The sequence below is a fragment of the Pagrus major genome, chromosome 23 (assembly GCF_040436345.1).
Source record: "Pagrus major chromosome 23, Pma_NU_1.0".
NCBI lineage: Eukaryota > Metazoa > Chordata > Actinopteri > Spariformes > Sparidae > Pagrus > Pagrus major.
This window is the reverse complement of record NC_133237.1, coordinates 22,658,988-22,677,169: the sequence shown is the minus strand read 5'-3', so window position 1 is coordinate 22,677,169 and position 18,182 is coordinate 22,658,988. Positions and strand designations below refer to the sequence as shown.

General features: G+C 36.7%; 1 protein-coding gene across 2 annotated transcripts; it reads right to left on the bottom strand.

Annotated features, from left to right (window-relative positions):
- Nucleotides 1–15: 15 nt before the first annotated feature.
- Nucleotides 16–16,451, bottom strand: unkl (unk like zinc finger). Of its 2 annotated transcripts, none has more exons than XM_073494784.1 (16): nt 16,364–16,451; nt 15,491–15,700; nt 13,204–13,380; nt 12,601–12,734; nt 12,360–12,495; nt 12,155–12,272; nt 11,659–11,743; nt 11,287–11,447; nt 10,656–10,844; nt 9,502–9,552; nt 9,191–9,368; nt 9,004–9,114; nt 8,661–8,897; nt 8,273–8,460; nt 7,435–7,692; nt 16–7,258 (listed from the first exon to the last, which is right to left on the bottom strand). In XM_073494784.1, the coding sequence occupies exons 1-16, from the start codon at nt 16,426–16,428 to the stop codon at nt 7,103–7,105; spliced, it is 2,454 nt and encodes an 817-aa protein (XP_073350885.1). In that variant the 5' UTR covers nt 16,429–16,451; the 3' UTR covers nt 16–7,102. The 2 variants fall into 2 exon arrangements, with proteins under 2 accessions (XP_073350885.1, XP_073350886.1); XM_073494785.1 differs by having other exon boundaries at nt 9,004–9,093.
- Between the last annotated feature and the right edge of the window lie 1,731 nt (nt 16,452–18,182).

Genomic DNA, 18,182 nt, shown 5'->3' with positions numbered 1-18,182 from the left:
AAGAGTAGTCACACATTTCAGATGAAAAATTATTTTAATTCTCAAGATGATAAAAATAATTTTGTGAACTCTGTAAACCATTGCATAACTGTAGTGTAACAATTTAACAAGTGTTAACAAACTAGTAATACACTACAGAAAATATGCAGTACACAATCCTCAATGTAGAAAAGAAAAATCTAGTATTCTAAGACTTGCACCTATTTTTGTGTTCACAACACAAAAAATATCAATATACCAACAGAATAATTTCTACAATTATCGGTGGAGAATTTTCCTACATATCCATACAGCTCATCACAAAATAAGGGACATTTTTTTTAATTATCTATAAATAATGTCTAAACCCACTGACATTAAGTAAATAAACCCATGAAATGTTGTTTCCTCAGATTTAACACATTCTCTATTAAATCACTGTATTACCCTGAGAAAAACACATTTCTTTCCTTATATATCCACATTATGCTGACAAATAGAAACTTGCAAACTTGCATTTGTTTTAGTTCTAATAAATTTTATTGAATAGCAGTTCACAACTAGATGCTACATCATAATGAATTAACTGCGCTCCATAATATCCAGTGACCTATTCATTGAATATTTAATTTAGAACAATACATTCAATATTTCAGGGCTTCAATGTTAAAATAACATTTCTACTGAAACTTTCTAAAGTATATGGAACAACCGGTTCCACATTCAGATTATTTACTTTTGACAACACCTGTTGTACTAGTATTTTACTTAATTTGAACAGCTCCATACATCACACTCATATACATGTACAAGATTGCATAAATCTTCAGGCTCCATTTTCATAATATTAAAACAAAAAGACAACACAACAACTAACAATAATGCAAAATAGATTAAACTATTCCAATGCAGAGCATAATGATACATCTATTACAGTTCATTTACAAGGTTCTTCCTATTTGGTGCTTTTCCTTAAAAACAATTGAGTTTTTGGTGCCAAATAACAAATTGAAATCAAAATTGTGTACTGAATGGTTAAGTATTGCTGTTTTTTTTTCATGTTTTGAATGGTATGGCAAATACAGACTGAGACAGACGATTATCAGTCAATTAGAACAGTTTCTTCCTGCTGTGAAACTAATGAAGCAAATATCATTAGATTAGCCTTTTTTCTTTTCAGCTCAGGTGGCCTGAATGCACAGGATCATTTAGCAATCACATTGTGGTCCACAAAAATATTGTAAGGCACTGGAATTTTGATTCTAATTAAAACATGTTATATTTTTTCATCTGAGCAACAAGTCTCAGAGACATTTTCTCAATACCAATCAACATTATGTAATTATTAAAAGGCACAGATGTTCTTGAAAGTGTAATTGGTCCGTTAGAGATAAATTTAACAAATCTAAAGAAATGTAATGAAATGCAAGCTGTGCTTACCAAGTGAACGTTTGTTTCATTTCATTTTAGAAAACTTGAATTGGGGCAAGCAGACCACTAGAGAGACCAACAGCCAACAAGAAGTTATAACAACTTACTTTAAATTATGTCTGTATCTGCCATTAATGTTTGTCACAATCATCATCTGTCCCCTGTCATTTTACAAAAAAATAAAAATAATAATAATAATAATAATAATTTGGACCACGGCTTTAAGAAATAGAAAACAAAGAAAGCACCTTACAGTCACTGCAGGCCGATCATGACAGCATATAATGCATAACCATCAATTTCAAAAGTGATTGAGATTATGTAGTTAAAGAAAATAAAAGATAAAAACTTCAGGACAGTAGTTGTAGTGAAGTTTATATGGCCACTTCAGAAGCACAAATGTCAAACACCTTTGACATTCCTTCACTGTAGACAACAATTTAACTGACACTGAATCCTCGCTTAAGGTCAGCATGTGCTAGCCAGTATTGCACAAACCTGCCATAAACGTCAATGTATACTTAGCACAAAATCAAATATACAAATACACATTTTGTAAGGATCTGACCCATGCATTTTTGATCATTTGTGTATCAACTCACTATAGCTAACTTTAGATAGAAAAAGATGCCATTAATTACGGTTAATGAACATTATCTATTTAAGGTACTAGGTGATTACTTCTTTAAAACTTAATTTAGGTTTCTTAACTGAAATAAAACGAATGATGAAATGTAGTACAAAAGAAATAACAATAGTACAGGTCTTTGGTAAAACTGCAAAAACGGGCTCAAGTCCATTAATGTTGTAAGCAAATCCATTAGCATAGTCCTGTTTACTCACTAAGAGGATATACTGTTATGTCCTACTGAATGAAATATCAAAGCAAAAATCCATCCAAAAACATAATTCCTGCTGCTCACAATGCTGGACTGGACTCAGTTTCATCTGTATGGCCTCGCTGCTCTGATCTGACATTTATAGCTTTGGGAAGGACCCGGCCCTGTTCACATCTACAGGCTGATCTGTCCAAGAGCAATTATTTGAATTCTGTTCGAGGTTAAACTTTCCCTTTTGAACACATATTTGGACAGCTACCAGAACACCACTTTGGTTCATTTTTAGATTATCACACTAGACATCATTAATTTAGTTGGTTTCACAGGCAAATCAAAATAGACTAAAGGACCCTGTGAAATTAGCTGCATCATACACCGCTTTACAGCGTATGCGGGAAAAGAAATCCAAAAATACATTTACCTTCAGTCAATTCAAAAAAGGGACAATCTACAGCAGTACAGGTCTGTGACATCATTCTAAGTGATAATACAAAAGTACTGAAACTCTGACTGAAATGCATTTACAAATGAATAATTCAACCAAATGAAGATTTAGTCAAGTTAGATGCAGATTATTTCAAAGTTTCTGAAATTTGAGCTGTGGATGCACAACAACATTCAAACATCTAAATGTATAACAAGAAACTACATTAATACCTTTTCCAGCAGCAGCGAAGCTTGCAGAAGTTATTAAGCCTTTACTACACTAAAAATAAGTCAATACAAATATTCTGGCAGTGTGACACAGTGCGAACTTTTTTTTTTTTTTTTTTTTTTGTAGCTGGTTAATATATCGCATAACATGCAATACCAGAAGTATTTAGGCTGCCTTTTATGCTGTAATATAATCATGAAAATGCTAAAATAGCATAACCTTTTTCGATATTTTTCCTCTGAGTTGCTTAATTGTCATTTATGTGAATGTAAACAATGCATCTTCCCATATTTATAAGTAGCAAAAGGTGAACCTGGAGATACATGATTTTCTATTGAATTTAAAGCAAGAATAAAAAGATTTCTTAACACAGTAGAAGGTCATTTCAATTAGAGAAACCTAAGCACAATATCCTATGCAAATTCCAACTTAGAAGTTAACTACGGAATTATTTAATCACTGCAGTTATTACAATAAAACAAGTTAAATTTACTGAACTGTTTAAAAAGCATTTTTATATGTTGCTATACAAATCCATGTGTCCTCTGTTTGCATACTCCCAAACATTAAATTGAAAAACCTAGAATCAAGAGTGAAGCTGCACCAAAAGAGCACCACAACCAAGGAATGAGTGGGTGGGTAGTTGGAGAGGAGAGTGGAGATTCACTTCTAAGGTTGAAGTCAGGACACAGGCACTGACAATGTTTGTTTTCATTTATCTTCCGTGGAAATACTTAATGGGATTGGGCCAAACACACTGGCATATATTTATATTTACAGATATAGTCATAAACACGTCAATGCTTCTGCAAAGTTAAACAAGACCCATTATGCAAAAACCTGTGCACAAGCTTCAACTACTTGTGTTTGCTCTGACAATTCTACACATAACCTTTTCCACTAAGGCAAGGCACTTTAGAGTTAGAGGCCGATATGTTCTAGACAAGGTCAAGAGGCTAGATTCCTACAAAAATCACCATTTCAGGCTTTTCGCAAATACAATACATGCTTCTCTAATGGCTAGGCTATATAAATCTCTACAAAACAAACTAACTGATTGAATAACAGCCTTAACATGTAGCATGTGCCTTACCAATATTACAGCTGCTGGTTATGCCTAAAATGCATTTTAAATTTGCACTTATTTGATTGAAATTTTATAAATCTAACTATGAAAGTAGAAACTATTAAGTACTTTTCTATGAAATCTTAATATGTAGAACCATGCCATGACTTAACAATAGGAAACATGAAATATTCAAATGGTGTTTCACAGTACACACAAAAGCTTCAGACATTAGCTTATATTAAAAAAAAAAATCTAAAAAAAAGACACAAAAGAATACCTACAAAGCAGCTTAAAGCAAAATTTCTATATACCCTTTAATAAAGTCCCAGGTCAACAAAGTGCTTTAGTAAGAAATCAAACTTCTTCAGAAAGTTGGTCAAAATCATGATGCTTGACTGGTTGCATTGAAAAGAATTGCAAATTAAAATTTGGGGTTTAAGAAGGTTCACTTTACTTAAAGAGGAACACTGCAAAATCTTTGAAAATGTGCCATTTCCTTCTTTAGTCTGATTTATAGATACAGGTGTAGTTCTGCACTTGTACCTCTTTGGATGTGATCTGTTGATCAGCTATCTATTTCACTCATCAGCTGTAGAAGCTCATTGCTCTGTAAATGGTATGTGTACACACATTTTTAATTACGTTACATGATTTTTGAAGTGTCAGCCACATTCAGGATCTTGGAAGTCTGGCTTCTTGATTTGTTCCTCTTTAATTAAAAAAAAATAATCTGCTTTGTGTTTTGCCCATTTTATGTTCCACATCAGCGGACCACTTTCAACATTTACACAGTGATTTCCTTGCATTTGAGATCCCAACCTGGAAATATCTAAATACAAGCTATTATGTTAAAATATCAGCAATGGCGTGGTCTATATTTCTGTATCAATGTGTATTCCGTTTGTCCATCCGAATGGGGAACTCTTAAAGGCCAAATTTCCCCTATGGAGGTCATTGTGCTACAGGTAGGCCTGTCACGATAATCAATAAATCAATTAATCGTACGATAAATTAAAATGAGCTTGATAATTTTGCCGGCCTCGATAATTTCCATTTGCATGCTTGTTTGTTTTCCTCGTGTCAGTCACTAGCCCCATTCACACTGCCATTTGCATGCGGGGATCCTGCGCCAATTCTCGGCATCCACCTTTGTGCGAAAGTTTCAGATGTGGCGAGGGGTGAAATTTCGCTGCGCCTCCGGAGGTATCAGAGGCGCAGTATTGGCGAACCGAGCTGGCGGCGCGGAGCGAGGGTGTGTCGATCTGATGGTGTTGGTGTCTGATAACTGTACAGATCCTTCACTCAACAAAATAAAGATAAATGTCCCACAAAGCAACGTTACAGGACCAAACAACAGGAACGTAGTAACTGGTCATGTCTTTGGCAACTTATATGAGGAAAAAAATACCGCAGTTATTCGTGGATAAGTGTCTGTCTGACCGACTCTTCGTCACATTTCTGGCCGAAAAACAGAGTCTGTCCCCGGCAAAAAACTTTAACTCACCAAGTGTTTGTCACAGTGAAAAAAATCACCGCGACGGTCAGCACTCCCGACCAAGACTTAGTGAACTTCGTGAACCCCGCGAGTGAAATAGTCAGACAGCGTCCAGTTTACTGATGGCAATTATGTAATTATGTAAATTATAGAAAAATGGAACTTTGTCACTTTCCAGGATGCATGGTGGGTCAGGATCTCAATTACAACACATTATAACTGCATCCATATAATTATAAACAGACAGCTGGTACATGTTTAGATTAACAGGAGGACACCGGGGAAACACCTTGAAAAAAAACATATACGTCATCATCATGACGTGTACCGTCACGCCACCACATCACTACAGACAATGGTGCTAACATTGTTGCTGCAATAAGGAACCGTGGCTGGCCATGGCTCAATTGCTTTGGCCACCACTTCATCTTTATTTATTTTGGATATTTAAAATGTCTTCTTCACATTCCAATGTTAAATGTTCTTTAGAAATAAAGGTTTATTGATCTTTGAAAGGGTGTACTTGTGTTATTTTGTCATTATCATTATATTAGTTGAAAAATGGTCTCAAAGCAACAATATTATCGTTTATCGCAATAATTTCTAGGACAATTTATCGTCCAGCAAAATTTGTTATCGTGACAGGCCTAGCTACAGGTTATCAACACATGATATTATTACAAAAGATACGTTGTTTATCAAACTTATTCCTCCCTCAGAATGACTGAAAAATGACCTGAATACTTATAGTATGACGACGCAATAGTATTTTTTATGTGTATTTTTTAAAACTTACTTATGATTGGTTAAGATATAACATTAAAGTTACAGTGAGTGACCACTACACCTCTTTCTCCAAATACAAGTATCTGTGATCTGATCAAATTTACTGAAACCTTTTATCGGCTTTACATATATTTCCACTGTAACTTCTGGAAAGTTAGGGTTGAAATGCAATTACACTTGCTCTGGGTGGACTTTTAAGTGCATTAAAGAAAGAAGAAGCATCCTCAGGAGATCAGAGATTTATCCACACTAATACCAAAGCGCATTAAAGTATTTCTAATCCATAAACAGCAAAACACGGGGGCTGAAATACAAACTTACACTCATTACTGTCTTTGTGTGTACAGCCTTTAGCCTGAAAGCTTATTGCTCCTTTCGCTTGTTTTAATCTGTAATTTTGTATTTATTGTAAGAGCATTATGTTAGATTTACAATGCATATTTAGCATTTTGTTTTGAGAAAGCACAGCAGCACTGTGTGCTTGTATGTATTCATAACAAAGTGTAAACCACATGATTTATATCCTTTAGAGTGTCCAGGTCATTACTCAATAGCTGACATTGGGCATTGCAAGGTAATTTAATATTCTAATTGTATTATTCTTATTTGAGTGCTGTCTGGTTTGCCGAGTTAATGAGCACATAAGATGAGCAAAATCTATAATGACTGAATCCCCTGTACACAGTCTGATCTATAATACAATATGTTTTGTCAGTCAAGCATCATTTTATTCTAAATTAATTCAATTACTGTATGAAACAGACATTACTATCAATTAGAAAATGTAATATCTATTAGTAGTTTTTCAAAGGGCTAAATCTTTAAATAGTACCTTGAGTAATTCTACATCACCACTTCAATATTTTTGTTCTACAGTAGGGACATTCTGTTTTACTAGGTGCACAGTTCTCACATAGTACATAATGTTGGCAAGGCTGCAGAACAATGCAACGATCATGCTTTTGGCAAACTATACATTTCTTTGACTGAAGCTGATATATTACCTGTTGGGGAAGAAAAGAATGAATATCAGCTGCAACTTAAAAATACAGTTCATGCAGACTTTTCAAATAAGCATGCTTGATGACGAAACAGATAACTGAATGCTAGCCTGATAAAGCGCTTTATAACTATGTACATGCTACGAATGAAATGCTGTGTGTAATCTAGTCTTTCTTACCCCATCTACAAGGTCTAGGTCATTACGCAGCTGACTCTGGATGGAGTGAAGCTTTGACAACGGGAGCTGGTCCAGCTCTCCGTAGCTACGTAGAAGAGGTGTTCCAGGGGTGCGACAAAGAACATCAAAGTCCCCTTGGAGCTCTTTCAGCTTGCGTTCTGTTTCCTCCCATTTCTGTTCTGCCAGCTGCCGCTCCACCTCAGCTGTTTTTGCTTGTTCCTTTGCTTCATGAGCATCTTTCTGGCAAGCTTCACAGGCCTGGAACAAAGTTGAGTCATGTAATTAGAAAACATACTGCCGATTAATGAAAAGGGAGATTGTTCTGATTAGGGGTGTAACAATTAAGAAAATGAGACTGAAGCTGCTTACAAACGTCCACGGTCTGGAGTTGCAGTCTAGTCTTCTGAAACCATGCCCCCACCAACCCACTCCTACCCTCTGAATCAAAACAACATCTCTTTTACTTCCCCTTTTAACCTGACTCACATTGACGTGTCTAATTGCTGTTTGCTGTCAGTCCTTTTCCCAAAAGGACAAAAATTACTCAATCTGGACTCATTCTGATCTCTAAAGCTCAAGTTTTGTTGACTGAGAGCCCACAGTAAACGGCTGCCTGCTTCTCTCAACTGACTGCCTTTTACATGGTACAATTACAAACATGTTGCATTGTACATACATCCAACTTTTCAGAGACTTTTTTCCATTTTGACACGCAAAAATAAACAACAATACAATAACTGAACCGTGGCTCAGAAATCATGGTGTACACCAAGTCTAGGCTACACCCCTGGTTATGATACAATACGACATGTATAGCAATAATCTTTATAATACTGACTTGTTTGACTTGATGCCAGGCCTCCTCCCATTGTTTGATCTTCTTCTTGGCCTCGTCCAGCTCTCTAAAAAGGCGCGCCAGATCAGCGCTGCTGGTTGTGGAGGTTAGGCTGCTGAAAACTGGAGAGGGACTCGGTGAAAAGCTGCCACTTACAAAGTCCCAAATGCTGCTAGCCCCTCCGTTCAAGCCTAGGAGAGTGATGTGTTAAAGTCACAAGACCAAGCACAAAAGTGAAAAGTTAGTTGGGGCTCTGTGTGCAACTACAAAATTACACTTCTTAACTCACTTCCCAGGCATTTTTATTGAAATATAAGCCTTTGAGATTCAAATCTGAAGTCAAATGTTTTCCAGCTCACTTGGAGCTAAATGTCTGATACTATCAGCTTACCCAAAGAGTTCTGGGAGGAGGAGGTGGGTGTTCCCAGGAGGCCATGCTCTTGCTTGGCTAACATGTTTGAAGGTTGATTTTGCTGCGATACCGCCCCAGACAGCAGGGACTGTGATAGAGACTGGGAGAGGGAGCTTAGTGGGGAGGTGGAGAGTGATGATGAGGAATTAAAAGAGGACGATCGGGCTAGGGAGCCGGGAATGTTTACTGGAGCTGATCCACCTAGCACCCTTTGACCTGTGGGGACAAAGTATAAACTTTTACAATAATTTACGAGCAAATTATGAGGAGGCCATTTGTGATCAAACAACTGAAAGTACTTAAACAATCTAAGTGTCCTTACTTGCGAGTCCTACACTGTTGTCTTGCTCCTCTAACTCCTTATCAAGAGATGCAACATTAATGTCACTGAAGTTGAGGTCCAGGGCGGATCCTGAGGGAAAACGAAACAAACCTGGCTGACATTTGGCAACAAAATACAGAAGGGTATCAGTCAGCTCAACTGTTAGGTTAACTTTAAATACACATACCTATGACAGACTCCACTGTGTTGCTCCCTGGGTAGAAAGGAGTGGCTTTTGCATTCATTGTTGATAAGGTGGTGGGTGAGGAACTTTCTGAGCCAATACTGGAGGCCAAGCTGGATGTTATACTGGAGGTAAAGCTTGATGCCAAAGGGTTCACCGCAGAGAATACAGTATTGTGTGTCTAAATTAAAGAGCAGAAGGTGTTTGTTTAATCCCAAGTGTTATTAATTATAGTTTTAAAATGAAATAAATACATTATATATTATGCAATGTCATCAAGCTACAGCCACTAATGAACCGTTTTAAACACAAACCTGTTTTTCTTGGTCCATCAATTTCTGATCCATTTGCCCCTTGTTCTTAATCTGAAAATGATCAAATAACAGAGTAACAGCACATTTCAGTGACAAAAATTTACACTCTAGACAGCTAATTTCACTTAAAAGAACATTTTTGCATTGTAGTTAACCACAGGCTGAAAAAGATCAAAAAGCCTATTTAAAAACAAATTGTTTGCCATCAACCATCATTCTTTTCTCCTTAATGAGGCTTACTTGGTGGTACAATCAAAAGCAGTGTTAAACACTACCAGTTTCCAGTAGTTCATGATTAATGTGGTAACTGTCTACTTAATTACATCAGAGTAGAGCTGCACAATATGGTTAAAAAAAGACATTTTGCGATTATACTGACAGATATTACTATTGCAATCTGATTTGCGATGTATAGGGTTGAATTTTGTTCCATCACAATTAAAAAAAATACTAAAATCATGATTATGTACACTTGTTGGGGTCCGTACTTAACAAACTTGTTTTCTTACAAGATTTGGAGGAATTTCTGCAGCACTACATTACTTAATTCTTATGCTGTTTTATTACACATTTACCTTACTTGCTATTTGGATATTTCACTTCGACAATGAACTGCAGTTTCAGTAATATTTCGATTGATTGTGCAGCCCTACATCTGATATGAATCAGGGGTGTGGGAACTGATCATGTAACTTGACATTGCCTGCCATCGTTAGCTCTAGGGATGATTCAAACTGATTCCAGTGAGTCGAGGATAATAAGACAAACACAGCGTGGGCGGCATTCTTCTGTAATTACAACATCAGAAAGCCATAAAATTAACCTAAGGGGAGCTTTTTTCTAAGTGTGCAGGTTACAAAAACTCCTGGCTGTGTTACAAAATATTTTGTCAAGTTTGTTGTCACATCATTAATGTATAAACTACTCAATACTTTACTGCTTTCTCTCATCAAGAATGATCTCACAACTAAAATCTTCAAACAGTGCAATTCATAGGAAAAAGAACTAAAAGTGATAAAATAAAAATGACATGGCAAATAATGAATGACAAATAAATAAAACAGTGATTCAAAATGAATGATACATCAAGTGTAAAGCCCTAAGTTGTCCATTTGTTATAGTGTTCCTGAAGCTAAAGAGAGCAGTCTGTGTACCTGATCCTCACGTTCAAAGCCCGGAGCTTTGGGATAGTTAGACGTCAGAGATGAGACACTGGATGTGGTGGACTCTGAACATAAACTACTATTAGTTAAGGATTTGGGCCTGCTGATGGATCCCACTGGGGATAACAAACTGTCGCTTCCTGAGCTTGGAGTTACAGTTGAGCTATTAGAACATGAAACCTGAGAAAGAGAAGTGCACATGATCTTAATAAAATGATGATCAAAATAAATGAACAAAATAAAATAAAACCATTATTCTGAATGAACTATGAAGGTGATCTAGAATGAAAAGACTAGCTGTTTCCACTGAATTATTAAACTGCTCTGTTCTTTCAAAATAATGTAGTCATGAAATGTAAAACAGTTAAAGAAAATAGTAATAATGACAAATCAATGTGCAAAATAAAACAACAACATGCCAACAGAAAAATGACAGCATAAAAACAACACATATTGACAAATAAATGGCCCATTTGCATCAGCTGAATAGTGATTTAGGAAGCTACAACAACAGGCATCCATATACATGAGAAATGTGCCTGCTCTTGATATTTAACACCCTGGTCCAGTTGATTCTGACAAATTTCTTATCAATAAGGACACAGCAACAAAGAAAACATACACTTCCTACTTGTCCGTTGCTACTGGTTGCGTTGGTGGAGTTGCCTCCACTGTTCCAATCACTGACTGGACACTCTGAATACTGAGAGCCCAGCTGGGACTGTGAACTTGACTGTATCACTGTTAGCAATGAGCTCATGGTCTCTTCTGTAGATGGAATTCCTGAAAGGATCAAAATAAATATAAAATCTTATATCATATCGTGTCTAAACAACAGGGTTGACTGTGCATACTTAAAAACTTGGAAAAACCTAGGAAATGTCCTTAGAAGTGCATATATACAATCATTACCTCAAAAAAGAACTATGAATATCATAGATTTGTAAATCTCCAATCGTGTACCAAGACAGTATTTGGAGAAACTTTGACTTACTTTCTACATGTGCAAATGCACAAAACGGCCCTCTGGGACAGTATCCAGTTTGTCGCATATCATTGCATTTGGTAGATTTGTAGATCTTAGAGAAAGACAAACAAATTACAAGCCAGTGAGATACAAGTTACAAATTCTGACCATAGAAAAAAAATAAGCAATAGTGTTAAATCAATGAAGATTCAATTTCTGAACAAAACATTAAAAGCTCAAGAATAAAATATCTTAAATTTACAGCAAGATTACACATTTTACTTTCAGTCACCTTTGTGTAGGCTATACATAAAATGCTTCTGAATGGTCAATTTGGAGATTTAATAATGTGATCTATTGTATATGTCATGCCCATTGAGCTCAATTAACATACAAAACTAATAATACATTTAAAAAGAATATGATATATTATAATAATAATAATAATGATCTGACAATATAACATAATAATAACTAAAAGCTCCTCCATCGTTTCATTTTCTAAAAAACTAAATTCACTCACCTCTGGGTGAAACTGCTGTTCAGTGCGAGAGTGACAATACTGGCAACTGTCTCCACTGTCACACTTTGAGGGCTCACCCCATTCATCCCCATGTTTCACATTAGGACAAGGAGTTGACCTGCATGCAGAGTCATAGCCTTTAATGCATTGCAATTACACAACTTAATACCATTACTATTTCCACTCAAACCAAGTCATGTCTTACCTATACTTGAACTTTCTAGGATTTCTTCTTCGATCTCTACTGTTGTGGTAGTGGGGGCAAGCGTAGCCCTGTCTGCATAGTCTTGGGGGCTTAGTACATTGATCTGTTTTATAGTTGGCTAAAACAAAGTTGGTATCTGCAAAAAGACAGAGTAATATATTCAATAAATACATTTAAAAAAAATAAAAGTGTGTTTTTCAGTTTGCCTGAGACCAATATCATCATAGTGGGGGTTACTCACCTTGCCACCGGGGGTCTTCTGTCAGAGTTTTCTCAATCATAGCTTGGCTGGCTAATACACCAGGCTGAAGATCAGGAATACCTTCCCCAGACCCCAACTGTCCATTTTGAAGAGCCTCTTGTGCTTGGATCTCTCTGTACAAATAGAACTTAGGTTATTTTGATCTCCATTTCCTCAAAGTTAAAACAATATATTATCTTATTAAAAGAAACCTGCTTGTTGTCTAAAACAGTTAATTATAAAGATGAAATGCTAAATCACTGGCATCTCTTTACATAATATTATTCAAGCACCAAGAAAAGCAAACTAGATAATATTAATAATAAAGAGGTTTTCAATTGAACTCAACAGTAACGATTTTGTTTAGACACACTTTGTTTTATAGTCTTGGATTCACTAACCTCACTCATTGTTACGATGAATTGAGCCAAGCCTTAAAAACGAGTTAAAAACCAAACCATTAAACCTCTACAATACATCTATTCTGTTAATAGTATATCTGTCTACATGACTAAACTGTCTGATTGTTCACTTCAGTTGTGAGGCTTGTGAGTGAAAAGCTTGGCAGAGAAGAGAGAAGCCACTATTTGCTTTGTATGTCACCTGATATCATAGACTGGAGGTCGGAGATCATGTGGCCCGTGAGCAAAAGCACAGTGGAGGCCATTCTTCACACAATGCCCTCGAGCATCCGTCTCATGGATACAAGTGCCAGTCTTGTAATAGCGTAGATGGTACTTGCGCTCTGTGTCACCAGTGGTCCGGTGTAAATAGGGACAGCTAAGGAAGGAAGGACACATTAAATAATTGAATCTTTTTATCTAAATAAAACATCTGAAGGAACATCATCTGGCTTGATATTAAAATAATGCAAAAAAGCCACAGTCCAAACCTCAAACCTGTCCAAAATAAACATAAAATATAGCACAAATATTTTTTAAACTGTATGATCTTTCTTCAAGTTCAAGATATAAATGTAGAACACAACTTTAAGATGTGTGTGCAGGCAATGTGTTTCACATTATGATTATTAAAAGCATGAAACAGGCAAGGACTGCACATAGTCTAAACAACTCATTATAAAACCACAAGGATTGTAAAAAGTAATAAAGTGAGTGAATTCCTATAGCTGAACACATTTTTAATCAGGAATAAAACTCGACTGTGAATGTAGGGATGACACACCAGCAATGCCTCAAGACATGTATGGCCAATAAGCCTCTTGAATAAACCAATTTTTCCTTTCTTGAGTAGCAACAGTTGCTATAGCAACACATAAGGTCATACAAAAATAGCTCCCATTGGCAGAGGAGGAATTGTAAGGATTGGAGTTGTTCATTTTCCATTAGTTCATCCATTAGTTCAATAACCCTTTTTTTTATTTCTATGTGGGGCTCAATTAAATGCTGTGTGTCGTTTTAAATTGTCAGTGTGTTTATGCTCTACCTGCTGCAGATGAATGGGTAAGGCCACTTCCACCTGGTTTGAGAATTCACATGTCTAGTGTTTCTGTGATTGGACAGTTTAGTCAATATTTAATCCACAAGCCTGTCATAAAATTTTAAATACTGTTTTTTTTTCCCATCATGATGACAGAGGACAAAGTATGCTATGTGCAAAGCTATGGAGACTGTACAGTATGGTCACATATGAAAAAAATATTAATATCTTCTTAGGGAGTCTATATGGAAATTATATTTTTAGAAAATATGAAGCTAGGGGCAAAAAAAATGTTTATGCACATTTCAAACCACATTTACCATTGGCTGAAATGAATAGCAGCACCAGTGAATATGACGCTGCAGGGCAGCCAGCGGCGACATCTCCAGTAATGAAAAAACAAACCAAAAAACAGCATGCACTGTTCCTAAATTTAAACAAGATATCAGGTGCACAGTAGTGACAAGAACACAAACACCTCTTCTTCTTATTCATCAGAATCAACTAAAGATGGCCTCTGACTGAATGCATTAATTTTTATAATAATAATCATAATAAATAACAAGACTATGCAAGTGTCGGAGATTTTTATGTTCTGTAACATCTCAAGTAGTTTTGTTCCAAAAACTAGGAAATGTTGAATTTGGTACAGAGAACGCACAAAGGGCAAAGAAACGGCCCTTGTAATATTGAATCTGAAAGATCACATGTTTTAGATACAGCAAATGAGTGTTAAATACTGCTCACCAAGAAACTGTGCGTCATTTTATTTTAACAGAACTATATTGTTCATACTGTACTCATATGTACAGTTTTCCTTCTTATCTTAAGGGCACTGTTTCCATTGTTTTTTATTACAAAGGCCAGTCCTTTAAAAATAAACCGCTCCTGCACCAAACTGGGCTTTATAACCTGACTGACAGTTTATAACCTTAGTTCAGGCCTCATAATATGCCAATAAAAACAAAAAGCTTTCTTATCCTACATGTGTGTCACTGTAGCCACAATAAACTGCTGAAATTATCCTCAAATAGTGTCCTCCAAAATGTCCAAACATTAAAAAAACAGATGCATTCAGACCTCTGCTAATATCACTGCAAAACAGCTATTCCTCTTTAGTCTGTGTGAATCTATGTTTCGTTTACTTTCACTGTAACACTCAAGCAATAAAGTAAGACTTAAACAACCCACATAATTCCTCCCATGAGGACACAACCCCGTCCAAAAGCCATTTAAGGTCAGCTTAAGGAAGACAACAACACTTATCCAGCACTGATAAAACGTCCTGATAAGCTACATTCACTTTTCTGTACAATGTGTTTCCTTAAGCTGCAATGGTTCTCACCCCAAACATGTAAACAAAACACCAGGCATCTATCAGCAGCTGCATCGTGGCACACCTACATGTTCAAGAAGCTGAAGAATGACGCCAACTAAAACGGGGACTTACTCATCGCCATCTGGGCAGATGCCTGTGGTCTCGTCGTATTTCGTGCAGTACACGTCGGGGCTGTAGTTAAAAGTCCCGTCTCTTCTCCTGATGGGTCGTCTCCGCCGCTGGTTGAGAAAATGCCAATTAAAGCACGTAAAGGGTCTGTGCTGCGTACACTTGTGCTGGAGGAACAGCGGGCACTGCTCTGTCCTGAACTCCTTCAAGTATCTGAAACAACCAGGAAAAACAACAAAACACAATCAGGAACCGGGTTTTATAACGACTTTCAGCTAAGAAATGAGTCGAAGGCGAGAAAAAAAAGTTCAGAGACCGTCGGGTGTCGTGTTATGCTGCTAGTGGTGTAGCCTACTGTGTATTTTTTGGGTCACTCGCGTTAGCTCGCCATTCACGGAGCACACTACGCGAGTATTTTGACGTAACGCTCGCTGGAAGTCCCCGAGCGTACGTCTATAAATGTGCGTAGCAAGAGGGGAACTCAAAATAAGGCCGAGCTATTTACAAGCAGACTGGTTAGCGAGTTCCTGGCTAATCGTTTAGCGGACCGAGTTGACGGTATAACATTCAAGCGATCGTTCAAAACAATCCCTCAACTCTGTCAAACAATCGCACACGACTCCGTGGACGCTTTGCTCGTCGGCGAAGCGATTCAAGACGTCCGCGTTTCCCCACATTAGCGTCGGTGTCGTTAGCGTGCAAGTCGCTGTTTGCTATGTAACGTTAGGTAGTCACAAAGCCAGGAAAAGCACCATGTTTTCAACACACGCACAAGAGTTGAGGAATGCAAGAAATGCAAACGCGCGTAGGTGCACGTGCGCGTAACATTTTCAAACACGAGCGATTGAGTTGTTTGTTTGCAGCGGCTTTACTCACGTATAGTGGGTAGGTTTCTCGGTTTGAGGGGACGCATTGGCCGCCGTTTTCGAAACCGACGGCATTTTCAGTCAAAACAATGAACTGCGCATGCGCTCGGATCTGTTGCTCGCGTGCATGCACGTCCGCCTGCACGCTCACTGAAAACACTGGGTGGGGGGGGGGGCGCTGTGCAGAGGAGACAGCGACATACTTCTGAATGTTAATGTGCTTTGGTGTGTTATATCTGCTCATACAGTCCCTTATCTTTATTTTTTTTTACACCTTATGCTTCAAAGGAATGTTTTTTTTAATTGTTATTAAATAAACATTTGAATTAAAATTAAGGATTATTTTCCCCAAGAAATTGCACCCTTCATTTAAAAAAAAACCTATTCAATTATCCACCAAAAAGTAGCCTATTTCAAAATTCATCTTCCTTTAACTATTGTCTATTGTCTACTCTATAATTATCCTACAAAAAATACAAAAACCCCTTCATTTTATTAAATATAATGTATATACACTATTGGAATATCACTTGATTTTTTATTCTGTGACATATCTGCATTTTTATTTTGTGTTTTGTAAACACGTTTCTTTTGACTTTTATTGCATATCCATGCACACGCATGTATGAACCCATATCCCAAACTAATTTTGAGTAGTGTATATTTCATGATTAAGGTTAATAATTTTGCTCTTGAAGCTAGCGGACAGGGCACCAATGAAAATATAACTTTTAATGAATAAATGACCTTGCCCCAGATAAGCGGTGGCTGTAAACAAGTTTTTAGTCATCCTTTTCAGCAAAATGCTTGCAATTATGATCCAAATTACCACCTGCATTCGAAAAATTAAATTAGAATTGAATGTTCTCAATACACAAGTGAACAACAACAAAGTTATGAATACTAAATGAACAGTTCAAGTATCCAATTAAGATTTCCTCAAAAGTTGTTTTTTTTTTTTTTACAGCTTTCAGATATTGCATTATAATTTATATACAAAATCATCACACCTCACTTGTGAAAATCACAGCTCTGATGAGAGTGAAGCTGTGTGTGGTGGAGGAGATGTGAAAAGCCTCACATGCTTTGCTCTCACGTTGTTTTCAGTCACACTTGTTGCTCAAAATACTGCGATATAAGCTGCTCCTCTTCCTTTTATCTTTGTGATGCTGCATTTAGCACACAGTTTTAAAAAATGTGACTGATTTTACACCAGTTGAATATTAATATCAATTAAAAATTGAATGATCTGTGAACACAAGTTTTTGTTCTTGATTCCCTAAAAAGACATTACACTGGCAATAACCAGTTTGATGGGTTCTGCCTTATAATTACTGCAGCATGTCAAACTCCAACCCTTTTTCTTACCCTCTGTTTCCCGGGAAGCTGATCTGTTCTATTCAGCTCCTTTTTCCTTTAAGGGATTTTAATTTACAAATGCAATTATACCTCTAATCCATTATTCAGCTGCTGAGGTCCACCGAGTGCACTGCCTTGTAATTATGCATAAACCCTGGACTATCCAGTTGTAATTACTTTGATATGCCCCACCCCCACTTAACTTGCTGGAAAAAGGTCTTGTGCCTTTCTTACATAAGAAACATTAGAAGGGGACTCAGATATTTTGCCCAAAGTGAAGTCAATCGATAAAGAATTGGAAGCTGAGTTTAAGGAATGTACATTTAGGTACGAGTTCATCTGTACAATATAATATAATCCAATAAAACAGCTCTGAGTGATGACTTGTAGTTTTGTGATGATTCTTGTGGTGTCAGACAGGTGTTAATTCAACTTGAACTTGACTGTGGTATACTGAAAGATGTTTCTAA